The sequence below is a fragment of the Squalius cephalus genome (assembly GCF_949319135.1).
Source record: "Squalius cephalus genome assembly, chromosome: 6".
Classification (NCBI taxonomy): Eukaryota; Metazoa; Chordata; class Actinopteri; order Cypriniformes; family Leuciscidae; genus Squalius; species Squalius cephalus.
This window is the reverse complement of record NC_137127.1, coordinates 47,003,951-47,021,617: the sequence shown is the minus strand read 5'-3', so window position 1 is coordinate 47,021,617 and position 17,667 is coordinate 47,003,951. Positions and strand designations below refer to the sequence as shown.

The window sequence follows — 17,667 nt, the reverse complement described above, 5'->3', positions numbered from 1 at the left end:
ACATTTAAAAAAAATACAAAATTATATATTATATATTTTAAAATTATATATTAACATTTTATTATATTGCACTATATTAACATTTAGTACATTTTGTGAAATAATAGGAAATATAATACAAAAATGATATTAAAAATAAAATATAAAAAACTATAAATGAAAAAAATGAAATATGAAAATGTATAATTATAAAATGTATTTTTGAGAAATAATAGGAAATATTATACAAAAACAACGTAAAAAAAAAAAATTAAAATGTAATAAGTTAAAAGAAATGTTGTATTTATCATTAAAGCGTTTTTTCCATTCTCTCCCGGAGGTCGCGACCTCACCCACAGGTCGCGACCCCTGAGGGTCTCCAGTCGCAGAGCAGTGTCGAGTGTCGAGTGGCGGCTGCGCAGGCTCAATAATGGATCAGCGAGTGTGTGTGAATAATAGATACTCACGTGTTGCATGCGGTCATGGCTGCGCACGTGTCTCCGGTGCAGAACTCAGAGATGGTGCTGTACTGGAGGTTGATGAGGTTGAAGAACGTCGTGGCTGCAACATCACACACACACGATTCAGAGATTACACATCACAGTATCACCCGGTCACCATCATGGACTCATTTTAGACAAATAACTGCAAATTATGTTTTCATGTCTCTGTAAGCCTAATGCGTTATTTACTTACTTGGGCTTGAATATAACATTACAAAATTATAATAAAATAGGCCCCTATTATTTACTTTAATGCTATGAAAATTAATGTAATATAATATGATTAAACGAGCAAACACACACACACACACACACACACACACACACACACACACACACACACACACACACACACAGGCAAATATGACTGAAATTTAAACTGCACAATTATCTCAGTTTCTGCACAGTTGTCTCAATATTAATTGTGATTAGATTGAATATCCTCCATCATACGATTAATAAATAATCATGACAGGACTACAGCAATATTTCAGCAATTAATCATTTGGCAAAGAAGATTAATACCTTTGTGTTCCTCATTAAAATATGCATAAACAATGACTAACATTTTACTACGTATAATAACCATTTTCTGTACATCTTTTCTTACATTTTTATAAATGGATGCAAATATGCACATTTTATTAAATTTACATACATACTTATTACCATTTTTTAAATTATAATAATTGCTATTTGTATGTTCACAAAAATGCATTTATAAATATTTACATATTTATAACTTATGTAAAAGTATGCCGCTTATGCATCAAATCTGTGCCAAACGTGATGATGTGAGGTATTATTTTAGGTGTAGAAACAATCTCAAACGGCCAACGCTGATCCCGTGGTTTTGTCCAATAAAGTTATTGAAATATGTAGAAATACGAAATATGAGTCCAATGTAATGGATAAAATAAGAGTGAAATAATCAACCGTGTTTCCATTTAAAATAGCAGGGTCGTCTCAAGGACTGTGCAACACATCCGTACTTTAACAATGATCTCTGACGGAAATCTCAAACCCAGAAGAAATTCATATATTATTCTGTGTGTGTGTGAAACGCATGAACTGTGAAGATGCACAGCTGTGACATGAACTGATCCGGAGGAAAGGCTTCAATTAGCCATAAAAGGCAGTGATTTGGTTTAATAAGTGCTTGTGGAATCTGAAAGAGCGTTAACGTTTCCTAAATTAAGCCATACTTCATGTTTTTTTCACATGTGTTTTCTTTCAAGATAAAATCGGGGGAAATGCACACAATGGAGCGATTCGTGGGCGCTGGAATGTTATTATTCTGCGCTGGCTTTATCATACAGTTATGCAACATGGAGATGAAATCATACATTCCCTCTGATGAACAGAAGAGATGTTTTCAAAACACACCAAGAAACTAGACACAACAACGGCAGACAGTCGGCCAGGGTTAGGGTCAAGGGTCGCCACTTTTCCCACATTACATTATTATTATTATTTAAAGAGGTAAAACACTTGTAATTCTATCTCACAGATTTACAGTGCTGATCTTGGATCACTATTTGACTTTAAGATGCAATTAGGGATGCAACGATATGAACATTTCGCCCAATAATGATGACCGATATTTTTCTATATTTGAAAGCCGATAACCGATATATTTGCCGATAAATCGAAATCCCAATTTTTATATAATTTTTAAAAGCCTGATTACAAAAACAAAAGTCTCACCATTAAAAGCCATGTCTCAAGGACACAAATTATCATGTTCTCATTATAGTTTTATGTAGCTGATATGACGGACTCGCACTGCATGTTGTACTTTACTGTATTTTCCTTTATTGAAGGGATTCCAATCATATTTCAAGCAACTCAAAACCATCATGTTGAACAGTGTGCATCTGAAGCGTCTCAGCTGAAGGAAATAATACATTATTTATTGGCTTTAATACATCGGCCAAATTTTCTTATCGGCCCGATTACGAAAACATTAAAAATCAACATATATCGGCCGATACCGATAACGTTAAAAATCTACATATATCGGCCGATACCGATAACATTAAAAATCTACATATATCGGCCGATACCGATAACATTAAAAATCTACATATATCGGCCGATACCGATAACCTTAAAAATCTACATATATCGGCCGATACCGATAACCTTAAAAATCAACATATATCGGCCGATACCGATAACCTTAAAAATCAACATATATCGGCCGATACCGATAACGTTAAAAATCTACATATATCGGCCGATACCGATAACGTTAAAAATCTACATATATCGGCCGATACCGATAACGTTAAAAATCTACATATATCGGGCGATACCGATAATGTTAAAAATCAACATATATCGGCCGATACCGATAACATTAAAAATCTACATATATCGGCCAATACCAATATGGTGGCCAATTTATCGTGCATCCCTAAAGTATATATATATATATTTTTTTTTTTAAACTATATTTTGCAGATAACATAATATTAATAATGAAATAAAAGGCAACTTAAGGGCACTTAAAGGGAGTCGACTTTCATAGCATATTTAAGTACATTTTTAAAAAGTGCACTTTGTAATATCAAGTTAAAAAGTAAATATAATGCAACTGCATTCAGGACATGATTCTTCACGAAAGAGCAGTGAAAAGAAACACAAATGCTGCAGTGTAACTTTAGTTCGGTCTTAATTCTGTTTCCGGTCATGTGACGTGACACACGTACTGTTGCTGGCGAGCCACTCGTTGAGGTCGATCTCCCTCGGCAGAACCACCAGCTCCTTCAGCTCGAAGTCCACCACCCTCACTTTGGTGTATTCGGCCTCCAGGTAATGCTTCTTCTCCTCGGTGGGCGGCTTCTTCCCATTGGGCTTCCCTTTACCCTTCCTGAACGGGATGAAACAAGGCAAAGAGCTCAGAGAAACAATGAATATATATTGCACATATTCAATACTGGACCTTTATATGGAGAGATGGTTATTATTTCAGAGGTGGGCTTGTGCTTAGGGGAGCAATGGATCGCAGATGATCCGTACGGACTCACGGTTCGGCACGCACGTGATTCGCAGATTAACTGATCAATTTAACCATCATAGAGTGAAAGTTTATCATTTTGACGTGTTTTGTCATGCCAATTTACACAGAGAGAGAGAGGTGCGTTTATGACAGCGCTTGAACACCATTTGATTCCTCTTTTGCGATTCCTTGCCCTTGTACGGACACACACACAGAGAGAGAGATGTCTAAATCCCCGTCTCGGCCCGTATTCTCTCGTTTATGTCATTAGTGAACAGTTGAGAAAGAAACCGGATGTTTGTCAGTTTATTCGGTCTTAAAGTGACAGCAGCCTAATATTCCTGCTGTCGTCTGTGTCATTAATGTTAATAAAACAACAAAATACAGCTTTAACAAAGATGAAACTATATTTAATTTATACAGTGAACAAATAGTGTTATTTTACATTTAGGCTTAATTATTCATTTCTGTACCTGAATACTACTGTTAGACTTTGTAACTTTGGTATTTAGTATTCATCTCTGCTTGTAATTTGTGTATTTGTTCTTATTTTATTACTGACTGTTCACTTGTTCTTAATAATGTTAAAAACTAGTTTGTGACTAGTTAGGCTAGTTTTTCATGTGGTATCGAAGAACTTCAAATGAGCTTTAAGCAATAAATGAAAAGAAAAGTTACCACCCGGCCGGGGTACTTAAAGCTCATTTGAAGTTCTACAATACCACATTTTTTTATTTTTTTTTCTGATCCAAAAAATGGCTCAAAAACCATAAATTGTGTGATTCGTTGCATCACTACAAGTAAAAGTCCCTGGCGTGTGTAAGCACATGCGGAAGAACGCACGAGTCGGAGCACATCTGCAGGATCGCACATTAACCTTGGCCTGTAATTAACAACACACACCACAGACATGCAGGCCTTTCCTTACACATCTATTCTTAGACCAGGCGGGTTGTGTTACCATCAGACCCTCCGCCCCTTTCCCAGTCCTACACACACACACACACACACACACACGTCTCAGTGGAAACAGTGGGAAACTGCTGCTTTAATGTTCAGGATCCAGCGATGACATCCCAGAACGCAGGAGACGATCTCACACATCCATCAATAACAACCACACACACACGTTTGCTGTGTCCAGATGAGGAGTCGCTCGGGGCAAGATGTGCCACTCAGGGCAAGATGTGCCGGGCTTCAATCTTATTCATGCCAGTTACTTTTTATCTGTAGCGAGTAGATTGATTTATAATTTTGCATATAAACTCCAATAATTAATAATAATAATAATAATTCCATCAACAACAATGCATTATTACTATTATTTAAGTTTATTTATACAGTATACATACATAATAATTTGTATTTTCAATTATAATAATGAAAGTTTATTAATAAATATTATTTTATACAAATATTTAGTACATCCAATTATTGTTAATAAGAATAATATATTATAATAACTATTTTAATAATGCATTGAAAAATATGAATGTTAATATTTGTTATTTTCAAATTATTTATTATGTTTAATATTATTTTAAACTATTATTTACCATTTTAATCAAATATTAGTTGAGCTCTAATGAGGAGATTTCTGAAATCAGAGATCATGTGATGCCATAGTCAGCAAGAGGAAAGAGGTCTTGAATATTAGTGGCTTTTTCCAAACGCTCGGGCGTCCAATAACAGCAGAGGCTCTGTAAAGCGGAGTGTGTGTCGGTCTGAACACACACTGCCTGGTCTTTAGACAGCTGATGCCGTGTTGTTTGAGTCCGGGGCCCGGGGCCAGTTTACGCCCTACACACACACAGACCGGCCTTGTTGACTCCTGCTCAACACACACACAGGACTCATACACACGCCGACCACTAACTAGCACACACACAAACCTCACAAAACTCTTTGCCAAGTTGTTTTTGCTGTAGTAGTCCAAGTCTGTAATGACTTTCATTACATGAAGCCATTTTATATTTGCACACTACATACTGTCCTCGCAAAGCGGCGATCAATTCATCGGCCCGACCAAAATATGCAAATGAAGTAAAAGAAAAGTTGGGTATAATTTATAGTCAAGTCAAGTCACCTTCATTTATACAGTGCTTTTAACAATATAGATGGTTTCAGAGCAGCTTTACAGTGATAATTAAAGTCACAGGGATTGTTTTGGCTTTACAGCAGATCTAGAATAAAGTTATTGTCCAGATAAAGTTAGTTTTGACAAGTCAAAAAGTAAAACGTGTGCGTTTTAGCCGTTTATTTACATTTTGGGTGTGTAAATGAAACCCCGCCTCCCCATGACGTCTAATGGGACGCGATGGAAACTTGTCAAATTACACTTCGAATAAATGTTTTCCAAAAAGATGTTTTCTGTCATTTTAGTTAGTGTTTATATCATGCTGATGTAAGTTTAAGTGTTCGTTATTTGAAATAAGTTTGGTCTTAGTTATTTGATGCCATAAAAACGGGAATGTGACGTCATGATTGACAGCTTCTCTAAACGAAGTAGTCAGAGGCACCAACAGGCTTTTATTGTATTACGTGTTCAGTCTATAGTGTTTCAGCGCCATCTACTGGTCTGGCAGCAGAATACAGCGCTTTTAGTCGTTTTCACGGATCCGTGTGAATGGGTGTCGCCTGTGTGCGGAAAACTTAAAAGGAAGTGTGGTGTAAACGTACACTTAGACACCGTTCATGATTCCTGGAAAGCCACGGCACTAACGCTAGGAAGTGTCTCTGGAAACTGCTTTCAGGGGAAAGTCAGTGTGAGAGTTTAATGGTGCGACGCATCTTGAATCAGTATAAAGAGCACAAGAGTTTGTGGACAACCACAGGGATAAAACTCCCGTTCAGAGAGGAGTGTTGGCAAAATGATCAACATCAAATCCTCCAAATCTCACAAACTTTTTATGTCAGCCGAGCACCTTAGAAGTAAAATATATTACAATTTGTATAAAATTTCAATTGGACAACACATTTGCACATTCACGGTTCTCTGATGTTGGTTAATGGTCAAATGACATGCAGGTAGACAGATACAAATAAATGTAATCTATTCGTTTCAAGTAATATATAGGGCTGCAAAAAATCTAATTATAAAAATTACAAATATATTATAAATAACAGTTGTACTGTAAAAAAAAAAGAAAAAAAAAGTCTTAAACCCCTACTTTCCAATGTTTTAAATGTTTTTATATTTGGAAGAATGCTGCTGAAATGCAGTAAACTTCTGTCCACAGAAATGCTGGAAATTATGCGAATGTTTAAATAAAGTGAAGAGCGCACACTGGGTTCCCAAAATGCATGTTAACCTCACTGTCCTTACAAAGATGCAGTATTTACAGTGAACAAAGTGTGTCACTGAAATCACCGTAATCTGCACGTGTAAATGAACACAGAGCCGCTCTTCACTCTGAAACACACAGCGCAACAGAATATACTGATTTAATTTAAATCCAGCAGTTTGATTCAATCAGTTGTGATTTTATGTGTATTAATTGTGCAGCCCCATATATTTATGTCATTTAACATTCGATTTCATTAATTAATTAGCTTTTCAACTGACAACCCCCCTACAGTTTCCTCACAAATTCCCATTTGGAAAACCCTGCATTATTTCGCACTAGTTGCGAAACTAGTTGTTTCAACTTGGTTGTGATTGCAGTGTGCTTGCAGAGACTCCGCCCACAGGCTCTTCTGATTGGCTGTGATCTTGGACTGATTTGGTTGCGAGTGCAGTGCGTTTGCACAGAGACTCCGCCCACACACGCTTCTGATTGGCTGTAATTTTTGATTGACTCACTCTCGTAGTTCGTTGCATCTGGACTGGACAGACAAACTGCTTATTGCTGGAATTTTATCGCATCTCGTCCAGTTAGGACAAGGTATTACATCTGCTTTTTGAATGATAACTTGCCTTTGGAGATCTGCTCTCGTTCAATGCATCAACGGCAGACAGATGTGCGTGTGCACTCGATGTTCACTGAGCAATGGTGCTTAACTGGATACAACACATTATTTTACTCAATGCTGTAACTCCAAACACATGACAGACTGACAAGTGCACCGTGCAGAGATGGCCTGAGCCTGCAGCACCACTTCAGGCCAACACATGAAGAGATGCAGAAACAAAGGACCATTCAAACTTCAACAACTGCAAGTCTAAAGGCCCATGAGAGACTCCGCAACAGGACACTTCTTTAGTCCTCGCTGCACCATGAGCCAAAGACTCGCTTTAATAGACCAGCGTTTCACAGCACAGCTGCTTCCCAATGTGAAGCTTCATTCTAGACCAACAGACTCATTCACAGCACAACACATGTTTCCTGATGCACATTTATATTCCTCTATACACTGAACACATTTGGTGGAAAATTCACTCCAAAACTGCTAATAAATTTCACAATTAAATCACAAACAATGGCAAGCAACGGCACACTGAATTAAACATGAAAAAATTCTTGCAAAAAGTATTAAAAGTTAAAATTATTATTTTTTTTAGGTTGTAATGTTGCTGTTTGAGCATGAAGAAGCTCCAGTTCTTCTGAACTCCTGAAATGCCTCCATTGTAGTCTTGAGTTTCTTCCGGTAATGAACACGTCAGAATATTCCTCATTTAAATAATTCATACGCAGAATAAAGGGGCGGGGCCTGGTTGAGTTAGTTAGTAGTGTGTTAAACCTGCAGTTATGGTAAGAGCCGGGACATTTCCCAAACACACTCGAAGCGCTCGACCAATCACAACACACTGCTCCAGCCGACCAATCAGAGCACAGTGTGCTTTTCAGAAGGAGGGGCTTCATAGAGACAGGAAGTAAACAGAGCGTTACTGACAGACTGGGAAGAGAGGAGCCGCAACAATGGAGAATATGAGGAAAATAATCAACATTCAAGCAGGAAAACCAGTTCTAGTAGAGACCAAAAACATCAAGACTGTGTAAAAGGGTATAAAATGGCCTCTTTAAACCATTTTTATACACTCCATTAAAAAAGTGTGACCATACATTATCTGCTTCAAATTTTCATACAAAACAGCTCATACCTTACCAACTTACAGTAATATACCGGTTTTATTACACTACTGTACAGATCAAAGGTTGTCTGCATTCTTTCGAGATTATAAGGGGGTTTTCAGCTCTGCTCTTACAGACAAAGATAACCATCTCGACTTGTTCTATCCTCATTGAAAAGAAGCTCTGAACATCTGCAGGCTTTTAACTTGCAACTACCAAAAGAGGAAAAAAAAAGGCACAGAAAACCATGATATATTTGCACGCAAAAAAACTAATGTGATCATCCATCCGAGGGCTGATCGTCTCTCAGACACTGAAGGTGCTAAACACATATGCAGACTTTATAGTTATGATTAAAGAAGCAGTTATTGCTGATTACCCATCAGTCCACTGACCCCAAACAGTGAGTTCTGATTAGGAACGGGTCTGATTACAAACCGGCTGCGTTTGACTCCATTTATGGCTAATAAAAGAGGGAGGAGGACGTCAGCGTCTGACTTGTTTTCCTCAGAAAGCGTACTGTAGTCGTGCATGTGGTTTTCAGGAACGTCAAATGATGCAATAGACATGCTTAATAATAGCTGTAACTAACTTCCTTCCCGGGATCATAATCTACTCAACTAAACTCCAGACTCCCAAAAGGAAAGACACGTCGAGTCTGCTTCACGTTTAGCTGGTGTTTGTGGGAACGAGACGTGCTCAGTTTTGTTATGAATGATCATGCAAGATGCGATCAGAGATTGGTGTCGCTCTCAGACTGCGAGATGTGAAAGGTTTGAGCTATAAACGGGATTAGGAACGTTTGACCGTGTCGAATCGAGCCTATTTTTATTCTCAGGGCATGTTGTTTGGCAAATACTCAGAAGCTACATGCCTAGTCCATTATGGGCGAGACACGCTGGAAAACATTCCACTGACTTGCTGACGTATCTCTGTACTTTCGAAGTTAAGATGGAGATAAGATACTCTCCTTACTTTATTAATGCATTGTGCAATGTATAAAAGAAAACAATGCTATTAAACTCAAACGTATTTAATCTATAGGATAGCACATCTTGATGCATTTAAAGAAAAAAAATTGGTTTAAGTTATTAAATACACCAAGATGCATTAATCTAAACCAGAATGTTAACTATTTAAACTATTCAGAAACATGACAGGCCTACGTAAGAACTGACCTTCAGGTTCAGAAAAATGTCAAGCATGTTTAGTAATAAAGAGGTGGAATTGTTTTTAAAAATAAATTATATGAAATTATAGGCAAATGAATGGGCAGAGATTCTCACTGTCATTAGGGTTTGTGCTCAGAAAGCCTGATATTTGGGTTAATCCTTCTGCTCTATTGGACGACTTAAAAGGCGAAGTCGCTTCAAATTAGGGAGTCTCCGCATATTTCCTCAGACCCTGATCCCACCCTAAAACACATTAGCAAATCTGCAAGATTAGGTTCAGCCTCGGTCAATATGTACCAAGCCAACGAAACCCCATTTTGACTCCAGACTGGCTGACTTGACCAGCCACCAATCTCCATTCTCCAGGCCTTTAAACGTGCCATTTAAAAGACTATTATAGAAACATCAAATTAGTCCTTTCTCTGAAAAGCCACAGTCTGTGGGAATGCACAGTCAGGAGGAACGCCAAGACTGTTTTTATGAGACTAAAATTAGACGGATGTCAGCTTGACACTCATGCTATAGTATACAGCTCGCCGATTATTGCATTAAAATCACTTTTCCACAAATCCAATTTATACAGCTTCACTGTTTTCCAGTTTATTGCTGTGAAGCCGCTTTGAAACGATCTGTATTATTATTGTGATGCAAACAGAACTCAATTCTGCTGTATAATCCAGATGTTTAAAGTTCAGGCAAAGGTGTGGCATATTTATGACATTGTAAATCTATAATATTCATATAATCACTCTATGGTTAGAATTGGTTGCAAGTTATTAAAACTACAGATCCAAACAGTGCATCATTCATAATAGCAATGCAGACATCACACATATCCAATCATAACCGCACAAACTTCAAGAGCTGGAGAGGAATTAGTAGTATTTATCAAGTATGTGATAATCCCTGGAGTTATCAAGCATCTAATAGGACGACAATTTCTCACTAACAAGAATATCATCTGGTTCTCAGAGAAATGAACGTGTAATAAGAAAGGCCAAGATGACAATCGCCAACGTCGTACAATCGTACAACCTCTTTCTGTCTTCTATCAGTATCAGTTTCTCACCTGAAGACTCTGAACAACACGAGCGCTATCGGCCAGACTGCACACAATTACTTATTCACTCAAACACACCTGAATATTCATAATCAGGTCTTCGCCGCCACTGTAGAGACTGAGAGCCAAAGCCTCGCTCTGGATAAAAAGCACCAACTAAATAGTAAATAAAGATTATGGTTGTGTTGAACCCTACGACACTGCCTAGACAGCATTACCTAGTCTACCTAGACAAACATATGCACTTTACACACGATATAGAGGTCCAAAAGTCTGACACTACATTTATACAAAAAACATTTGTATTGCAACTAACTGTAATGATAGTGTGTTTTTTTTTTAAGGGTTCCCAGAAATTATTTGATTATTATCTATTCTCATGGAAAGTTTAGCCATACATACATACATACATACAGTACAGGCCAAAAGTTTGGACACATTACTATTTTTAATGTTTTTGAAAGAAGTTTCTTCTGCTCATCAAGCCTGCATTTATTTGATCAAAAATACAGAAAAAAATGTAATATTGTGATATATTATTACAATTTAAAATAATGGTTTTCAATTTATTATACTTTAAATTATCATTTATTTCGGTGATGCAAAGCTGAATTTTCAGGATCATTACTCCAGTCTATCAAATGATCCTTTAGAAATCATTCTAATATGATGATTCATTATCAAAGTTGGAAACAGTTCTGCTGCTTAATATTTTTTCATAACCTGTGATACTTTTTTAGGATACTTTGATGAATAAAAAAAAGAAAAAGAAAAAAGAAAAGAAAAAAAAAGAAGCAAATGTTTTCAAGATAGAAATCTTTTATAACAACAATATACACTACTGGTCAGTAATTTGGGGTCAGTAATTTTTTTCCTTTATTGTTTTTTAAATAAATCAATTTTATTCAGCAAGGATGTGTTAAATTGATAAAAAGTGATAAAGAAGATTTATATTTAAAAAACAATTTTTTATTTTGAATAAATGCAGTTCTTTTTAACCTTTTATTCATCAAATATATTAGGCAGCAGAACTGTTTCCAACACTCATATAAATCAGAATATTACAATGATTTCTAAAGGATCATGTGCTTGACTGGAGTAATGATCCTGAAAATTCAGCTTTGCATCACCGAAATAAATGATAATTTAAAGTATAATAAATTGAAAACCAATTATTTTAAATTGTAATAATATATCACAATATTACATTTTTTTTCTGTATTTTTGATCAAATAAATGCAGGCTTGATGAGCAGAAGAAACTTCTTTCAAAAACATTAAAAATAGTAATGTGTCCAAACTTTTGGCCTGTACTGTACATACATACATATAAATACATATAATATATATATATATATATATATATATATATATATATATATACACACACACACACACACATATAGATATATATAGATAGATGATAGATAGATAAATAAATAAATAAATAAATAAATAAATAAATAATGTATATATATATACACACACACATATATAGATGGATAGATAGATAGATAGATAGATAGATAGATAGATAGATAGATAGATAGATAGATAGATAGATTATTTTCACATACAGCTTATTGATAAATGCATTAAAACGACGGATTTTCCATGGCATTTTATATATTAATTTTGTGACATTATTTCTAACAAACCCAAATATCAGCAGTTTTTGTAAGCATCATTTTGCTGCTACTGTATACGGTTAGTAGTGTTGGATAAAACCATGCACAATACAAATGTTTATATTCATATTAGCTATACACATTCAACAACGCAGGCAGTGAGTAGGCTACAGGTGTGACAGTGATGGACTATATATAATGTATATATATAAACCGCCTATATGGTGCCTAAAAATACCGGTGCACCTTTTGGTCCACTGACACAGAAATAACTGCGCTGGCATGGCCGTCATTCAGTCTAATAATAACTGATCTATAAGAGCCTCACGTGGAAAGATACTATATGCTTACTGCTTAAAGAAACCTGCCAAACATGCATATCACTCGCACATTAAAGTTGCACTGCTAACTGTGGAAAAGTGGAAAGTTCCATTCCGTCAACAGACACGCGCGCGCATTCCTGTGGCGCGCGCACGCGTGTCAGCGCACTGTGGAGAAGTGCAGTGAAAAGATCATTTAAATCAGTGAACGAGCACAGGAGAGTTACCTCAGCACTTTGCCAACCGCCTGAAGGACCATTTTACAGCTTAATCCGTTTTTAGGAGAGGCTGTTTTTAGGCTGTCTCCGGTTATGCTGTGATCTCCGACCATGTCGTAAAGAGCCCGGTCTGACGGACTCGATCATAGGTTGTGATAAAGTCAGTCCAGAGTTCGCAGGAGTATCGCATGCAAAACAGAGGCTCGGAGTCTCTTCTCTTTCAGCTGAACTTCTGGCCAATCACAGCACAGATGGGCGGGGCCAAGGCGCAATAGTTGGAATGGTAAAAAAAAAAAAAAAAAACTCATCCATGAAACTCCCAACACACACTGGATGTGGAGAACAATGCGCTTGGATCTTGGGTACAGTAAGACTGGAGTTTTACTAAAACCACAGAAAAGCACTCACACTGGGGAACAAACACATATGATTCCAATACTTATATTGGAATAATATAATGCAGATATAAAAGAAACAACTCGTCGTTTATTGGCTACACCAAGTATTTGAGTGTCTTATTTACAACTTTTTCCTCACTGGAAACTCTTTGTTTATCAACCATTCAAAGGATACATAACTATTTATGTGATCATTTATAAATAGCATTTTTATAGACATTATTCATTTTGCCTGGAATTTGTATAAAAAAAAAAGAAAAAGAATAAAAAAGAAAAAATACTGTATACATTCAGTAACACGCTTAAAGCAACAAGGACATACATAGTTTTATAATTAAAGTGTATTAACTGGTCACATTTATAAATCAGTTGCTTAAATAATTAAATGAATAAAAATGAATAAATAAATGAATAAAAACTATATTAAATGAAGAATAAAAATGAATAAATTATATACAGTATATCTCAGCTAGAATAGAAAAATAAGAATAAAAATGAATAAATAAATGAATAAAAACTCTAGCCTATTAAATTAATAAAAACTATATTAAATGAATATATATATATTAAATATGAATATATATATATTAAATATATATATATATATATATATATATATATATATATATATATATATATATATATATATATATATATATATATATATATATATATATATATATATATATATATATATATATATATATATATATATATATATATATATATATATATATCCGGACATCTGCCAACATTTCTCATTTAAGGAAATAAAATAACTCAAATTAAAAAACTAAAACTTAAAAAGACCAACACATGACAAAAACTATATTGCTAAGACTTTAAATTAAATTAAAATGGAAAGAGAAAATATAAAAACTAAATAGAAATATTAACAAAAACTTTACACTTTAACACTGATATGAGGTCATAAAAAAGAGAACGACCAAAATGTAGTTTACAATACTTGTATATTGCAGAACATTACAATAACCGCTCGATGTGTAAACTTCCCATGAAGCGTTTACATAACGGGTTCATCGCCGCCGCATGTTCTGACGGAGCCGTGACGTACTGGAGTCTGCTAATGTGCAACAATGCATGTCACGACACTGTCATTTACAGTGAACATCAGACTGGAATTTTTCTGCAGAGCTCGAGCGCATGTTCAGACTCGACAGCGGGAAGATGAGGGCCGGTCTGGCCCCGGGACTAGCATTTTAGTATTTAAGTCATCTAACAGCGTGCCAAGACTGACAAACACATGCTAGATAGAGACTCAGCGGCTCCATGCATCGCCCGCTTTAGCTTTTCTGGTAATATATAATATAAAAATAAGCATGCACACATTCACACGCTATACATATACTGTATATGTATAGCGTGTGAATGTGTGCATGCTTATATATTATATTATATTATATTATATATTATATCATATATTATATCATACACATATACATATACATTATATATATATATATATCATATATTATATCATATATTATATATATAGAATATGCATAGAAGTCATCATACATGCATGACAGCTTATTTTTATCTGAAACTTATTAATGAAGGTCATAATGCTAAAAGTGTCCATTGCATTACCTGTTAATATCCTGGCTGGCCCTAATCTAAACACTAGCGTCAGCCTTCAATTATTACTGCACAAGCTTTCAAAGGTCAGCCTGAAATAAATGCTGGAAAAAGCGTTTCTAAACCGAGGCCTGGGCGTCAGGGTTGTACGTGGGAGTGTTGAACATAATGAGGCCTGTGTGAGCGGACAGGAGAGCGGCCTGACGTCGGGCGAGAGCCTTCACAGACGGTGTTTGTCCAGGGAAACGAACAGAAGACTCTTTCATTGCCTCTACAGGTGAGAGAAAATGAGACTCTCTTGCGAAAGCAGTGACGCAAACGTGTAGACGCCGAGTGTTTTCTTAGGAAGTTTAGTGCTGTAGGAGTGTAAGATAGGCACCTGCTTTCTACCTCACAGGACCAAAATATCTTGGATATATGTTTAGTTACAAAGGATCTTCACTTCTAAAAGGTGTGGTCGCAATTTAGGTGAAATGTGCAGAGAACTGCAGCGATGTATGAAGTCACGAACTAAATCCAAGCAGATTTCTGTTAAATGGCGGATTTGAGTGACCAACTTTCTAGCGAAACTCTGGATTGCTTTTGAATTTCTTTCAATTGTGCCACAAAATGGTAAATGTGATCGCACTTTAATGCAGTTGACCGGTGAAATCTCTCCAAAGCATTAAAAATAACACCACAATAGATTAAAAACGACAAATTATTAACCAGCACTTCATTCCAACCCTTTTAAGATGTTCGAATTTTCCATAGTTTAAGGTGATTTTTACCTCCAAACACAAGAAAAGAACAAAAAAAGTATCATGAACGAACTAATTCTTTTAAAGGTCCCGTTCTTCGTGATCCCATGTTTCAAACTTTAGTTAGTGTGTAATGTTGCTGTTAGAGCATAAATAATATCTTTATTAAACTCATCAGTATATGTTTGATCATCATTCAGACAGCAGACTTGTAGGCTATTAATAAATAATGGATACATACAAGCAGATGACAAATACGTTATAATAACCGTAATTAAACTACTAAACTATACCTGTTTCATCTCTATACAGCACTCTGACTCTGTAGGCATTATTGTCCGACTCGAAATGAACACCGTTACTGAGAGTTTCTGATATTATCATCATTCCGTGAGATGAGATTGTCCTGAGAGACTGAGCGCGAGCTCGTGAAGCTCCGCCCCCTGTGCCGGCAGCAGCAGCTCATTTGCATTTAAAGGGACACACACTAAAACAGCTCATTTTTCTGAGCCCCAAAAAATGACAATTTAAACATGCTGTAAAAAATTATCTGTTGGGTATTTTGAGCTGAAACTTCACATACACACTCTGGGGACATCAGTTTTACATCTTGAGAAAAGAGGCATAATACGGGACCTTTAAAACCAATATTTGGTAAGGAAAACACTTTTTTTTTTTTATCATTAATCACGCTAATCTCTGCCAAAGCTCTCAAACACAAATTTTATCACTTAAAACTCATCTTTAATCACCAAAAATGACATATTTAAAAGTTTTTCCTTGAAAAAAGTTCTTCATGCCTTAAAATAGCTTGAATGTAACTCGACACCCTTGCCTGCGGTTCTATGAATATGCAAATGAGCCCCGCCTCCACTCACTCACTCAGCTCAGAGATCCACTGGTTGACAATCACACGTTGATCTGATTGGTTACAAGGTAGTTTGTGACGTCAGAAACACCAAAGCATGTTTTTGAGACTGTCTTTGGTTCACTGCAGTTTTAAGGAGGAAATACTCAGCAATGCTGTCGACTTATGAACTTACACATGCTTTGTCTTAAAGCAGATTAATAACACCACATAGACACATAAACAACATTAAAAGCCATCATATTGACTACTCTCATGCTGCTTTTTTTGGAGCTTGACCGTTATAATCAGCATCCATTTGTGTATGGAAAAACCTGTCAAACCTCTTATTTTGCGTTTCAAAGGAGAAAATAAAATATGGACCTTGAATTTTTTGGGTAATCGACTCCCTAAAGATGCAAGAGGGATTGTGAAAATACACCTAGGAAATTAAGTTAGCTTAGTATATTTGAGCTGATCCCAGAATTTTTCAAGTTCCCCTTTGCAAACATGCCAACGTCGAACTCTGTATCAGGTTTAGCAAAACCACAGCACTATATTATGAGAAGGCCCGCTGAATGAATGCGAGCGCTGTTTACAGCCGGAGAAGCAGCGAGTACCTGTGGAAGAGGGTCCAGAGAAGACCGTGAGCGCTTTCCAAATCAACCGGCGCATCTTCCTCGGATTTCGCCATTGTGAAACATATCAGAGCGTTCCCCGTAAGAAAAAGAAATGAAAAGAAAGGACAATGGCTCCTTCACACTACTTTTCCTAAAACTTTATCAGAAATAGAGAAGATAAAGACAGTCGGCCTAGCCTATACGTGCGAGAGCCACACAGTCGTCGGGAGAAAGAGCTGAAGTCGGTGGCTGTCGTCTCTGATAAGTTCCTCTCTAGTCTGCTGTCGCTGATAAGGGCGTCTAGAGGACTAAACCATGTAGATTAACAACCCTTCAACATGCAACCATTGATGGACAGCAATACTCTTAAAGTCCCCCTGTGGTGAAAATCCAGCTTTTAATGTTGTTTATATGTCTATAACATGGACACCTATTATTCACAAGACGTAAAATAAGTCTCTGATGTCCTCAGTGTGTATGTGAAGTTTTAGCTCAAAATACCCCACAGATCATTTTTTACAGCATGTTTAAATTGTCACATTTTTGGGGCTCAGAAAAACACGCCGTT

General features: G+C 36.2%; 1 protein-coding gene across 2 annotated transcripts in view; it reads right to left on the bottom strand.

The window, feature by feature from the left end:
- Nucleotides 1–17,667, bottom strand: part of mob2b (MOB kinase activator 2b) — a 57,589-nt gene that overhangs the window by 6,527 nt on the left and 33,395 nt on the right. Inside the window, exons 1-3 of one of the 2 annotated variants that reach the window (XM_079873401.1) lie at nt 12,905–13,106; nt 3,197–3,357; nt 447–540 (exon numbers count right to left, since the gene is read on the bottom strand). In XM_079873401.1, the coding sequence (XP_079729527.1) occupies nt 447–540; nt 3,197–3,357; nt 12,905–13,008 (359 nt within the window). In that variant the 5' untranslated portion in view covers nt 13,009–13,106. Of the gene's footprint in view, nt 1–446; nt 541–3,196; nt 3,358–12,904; nt 13,107–17,667 lie in introns of those variants that run through there. The other variant, XM_079873402.1, reaches the window with a different exon arrangement.